The 3,407-nt window shown below is 40.6% G+C and overlaps 1 protein-coding gene across 2 annotated transcripts in view; it reads right to left on the bottom strand.

Moving 5' to 3' along the window:
* The window catches only part of LOC106938801 (aminopeptidase O-like), a 69,391-nt gene that overhangs the window by 43,371 nt on the left and 22,613 nt on the right, over positions 1-3,407 (bottom strand). For both annotated transcript variants that reach the window (XM_015020970.1, XM_015020971.1), the window contains exons 7-8: positions 2,968-3,030; positions 1,829-1,915 (exon numbers count right to left, since the gene is read on the bottom strand). In XM_015020970.1, coding sequence (XP_014876456.1) covers positions 1,829-1,915; positions 2,968-3,030 — 150 coding nt within the window. The remainder of the gene's footprint in view (positions 1-1,828; positions 1,916-2,967; positions 3,031-3,407) is intronic.

The following is a 3,407-nucleotide window of genomic DNA, read 5'->3' as shown; positions in this document are numbered from 1 at the left end:
CCCCACTCACCATTTCTCCCCCATACAATGAAAATTGCTAATTTTCCCCACACATTTAAATTTTTTTTAAAAAAAAAAAAAAAAAAAAAAAAAAAAAGTGTTTATATGTGGAGGTCAGAGTTAAAGTGGTGTGCTTAGTTTGTGGAAAACATGGTCAGATTTTCCTCTTAACATTTGCAGCCTCAGTTTTAATTCACAGACTAAACATGAAATAAAACATGAGACTTTGGTCAATTCAAACAACTGTTTTAGTTATACATAATTATATAGCTCAACTAAATATAATGCTTCAATATGGTGGGTAACATTTGATTGGTCAAACGGTGGTCAGTTGCAAGGTCTTCTGTCTCTGGAAGAATTTTTTAAAAATAGATCACATAACCAGTTCTTTATGAAATAAACGCTCGTGTCCATCCATTAGTTTGGCCTTCAACAAAAATCATGATTGGTCACATGATCCTTGCGGGAAACTAACAGCAACAACCCTGGTTTATATTGGTGTGGCTGACTTTGCAATCTGCATCAATCCACCTAATCTGCTGCTACTCATCCATTCCCTTTAAGACTGGACTTAATGTACGGCTGTCATTTTTGCAAAACGCTATTCAAAGATGGTGCTTTCCAGGGCTTCTCCAGGTCTTTTTCTTGATTGAAGAATTATTCCAGTTGTCCCACGTTTTGTCAATAGAGTGGCTCAATAGAGCCAGCAGCCTCAAATATTGCCATTACCCCTAGAAACCAGGCCATCACTTGACTAAGAAATCAGTAATGAGCAGTCTCTTGTCTACAGGCTGAACTTCGTGTTCTTTTTCTATACAGGATAAAATTGCCCTGTCTTTCAATGGACAAAGCCACAGAAGGAACAACTTCCATCAATAACTGTATGTCAGTTTCAAATACATTCTACAACTGCATCATAAAAAATGTGGGTTTATTTTCCAAGATTAAGCCACAAAAGCGGTTACTATTTTTTAATTTTCTTCATTATCATTACGTCCAGACAGAAGAAATATGTTGATCACATTAAAATATTTTGCATAATATAAACCTGGAAGGGGTTTGAACAATTTTGGGCATAGCTGTGTTTCTTTATATAAATTAGGCTATTTATGAAATGCTTTGAGATAACTTTTTGTTTTGAATTTGTGGTAGATTAAAAAAACTAAATTGAATTGCTGTGGAAATATTGGGTTCGGTCCATAAGCCGGTAGTGTTCCACTGATCTGAAGGTGTATTCACTTTTCTGCAAACTCATGGTGATGTAACAATTTTTTCTACAGTAGGTAAGGGGACAGACAATAACTTCACAGAATTACACTTTAAAATATTCAAATATTCCTTCAAGTTCTGAATGTAAGGGCTCAATGGTGGCTGCCACCCAGGAAAACACAGACACCACATCCACTTTGACCATGACCACACACACACACACACACACACACACACACACACACACACACACACACACACACACACACGCGCGCACACACACACTATGTGATGTATACAAGCTCTTAAAAGGTTAAACACACACCAGCAGAGGACAGGACATAAACGCAGACTGTAAAAGTACAGGGCTGTCTGTCCTTTCAGACACAACACATCAACAGATTTGGGGATAACCATGTTGTCCGACAAACAAAATTACTCTGAAGTTCCAAAAGAAAAAAAAAAAAAAAGAAAAAAAAAAAATCACAGCAACGTTTAAAGACAAACCGACAGCAGTTTGGGAAGAGAAAAGTCCTCTAAGGATAAAAAGGGGCCACATTGAAGAGGAAGAAGTAGAGCGAGCAAGGAGATAACAGACTTAATACTGCAGAGTGCCTACCTCTTTGTAGTTCACCTTGGGTTCTGCTCTCTTCCGCTTTCTGCCCTTCGCCTGGTGAGTCCGACTGGAGAGAATCCATTTTACAACCTGCAGGAGAGACGATGGTGGGGGTGAGGAGGTGAAGGCGGGAAAAAAGATAGAAAGAACAAACGGAGTAGCCAGGGGGAAACAGTGTGATGGTGGAGGATAAAAAAAATGGCAAAGATTAAATAAAGGTGAGAGTGGAACATCAGAAAGAGAAAAGTGGTCATTGTTCAATGGAAAACAAAACAAAAAAAGCTCTCAGACACCAAGTTCAGATAAAACGCTCACAGGACGACAGAGCAGTCAGAAACCTCATCAGAGTGCAAAGTGAACAAAAATTGACACTGCGAAAACAGCCCTGCACTCATTTGCAACTTTTCTGCACTCAACTAACAAACAACCAGCGAAGACAAAATAAATAAAATGGAGCACAGCAGCTTTCAATTTGCAGCCGTCACGTGTTTCCAAGAAAAGGAATAAATAAATATGGTTGAATGACATAGAACAAAGAAATACCTATGAATATTTAGACCTAAATATGATAGATCATCTTTTAAATAAAGTCACTGAAGCCATTTTGGTGCTTTAAACTTAAACTGCACAGTTTATCTTAGAAGAAAGATGAATGCGAGGATGTGAAAATATAGGCAAAGCAATTAAGAACAACATGGGAGCATTATGGGAAATCTGATAGGCAGCACAGTACAACACGCAACAGATGCACAGCGCTGTGTGTGCGCGCGCGTTGCACTCCTCTCGGAGGCAGACAGAGGGAGAGACTGAAGCGGGGAGCGAATGTGGGAAAGAGAGGTAAACAAAGTGCGAAAGAGGTAGAGATAAGAGATTATATCAAAATAATGTGAAATAAAGCGTGGAACAATTTTTAAAAAGCCCAGAAATTAATAAAGGAAGCCCTGAGGAGGCAAAGAAGGGGGAATTAACTTGGTAAAAGAGAAGACTGATGAAAATCAGATGATAATCATATCAAGCATGTGCAATATTTCCACTCTGAGCGCTTTTCTTGAAGACTGTCTGCCACTCCCTGAAGATGAGAAAAGAGAGAGAGAGAGAGAGAGAGAGAGAAAAGGAGAGAAGCGGAGGAGTTGTGCGCCTACCTCTGCTTTGACTTCTTCTACCAGCCTCGCCTGTGACCATACGGCGCTCCTTTCATGCAGCCACTGAACGACAGAGGAGAAGGGGAGAGCAGTGAGCAGGGGGGGCAAGTGATCGGGACGGAGAGGAATGCTTTGCAGAGGCAGAGAGAGAGACCGAGCGAAGCAGGAAGGGGAGGGAGGAGAGGTGGGAAGAAAGGGAGAGAAGGTGGGTGCGCTATCACTTGTTCCTCTGACGGAAACTCGCTACTTGACTCCGGAGGGAGAGACAGAAGGAAAGTGAAGGAGAGGAGAGGAAAAACGGGGAGAAAAGTAGAATGGACAATTCACTTCATTCCTCGTTTCTGTTTTATTTTTTTCATCCATTCATTCATTTGTGATCACACACACACACACACACACACACACCCACACACACACGCACCTACATACACACACGTGAG

The sequence above is a fragment of the Poecilia latipinna genome, unplaced genomic scaffold (assembly GCF_001443285.1).
Source record: "Poecilia latipinna isolate Pla-1442-1.1 unplaced genomic scaffold, P_latipinna-1.0 Scaffold2693, whole genome shotgun sequence".
NCBI classification, from domain to species: Eukaryota; Metazoa; Chordata; class Actinopteri; order Cyprinodontiformes; family Poeciliidae; genus Poecilia; species Poecilia latipinna.
The sequence above is the reverse complement of the archived record's forward strand: the minus strand, read 5'-3'. Positions and strand labels throughout refer to the sequence as shown.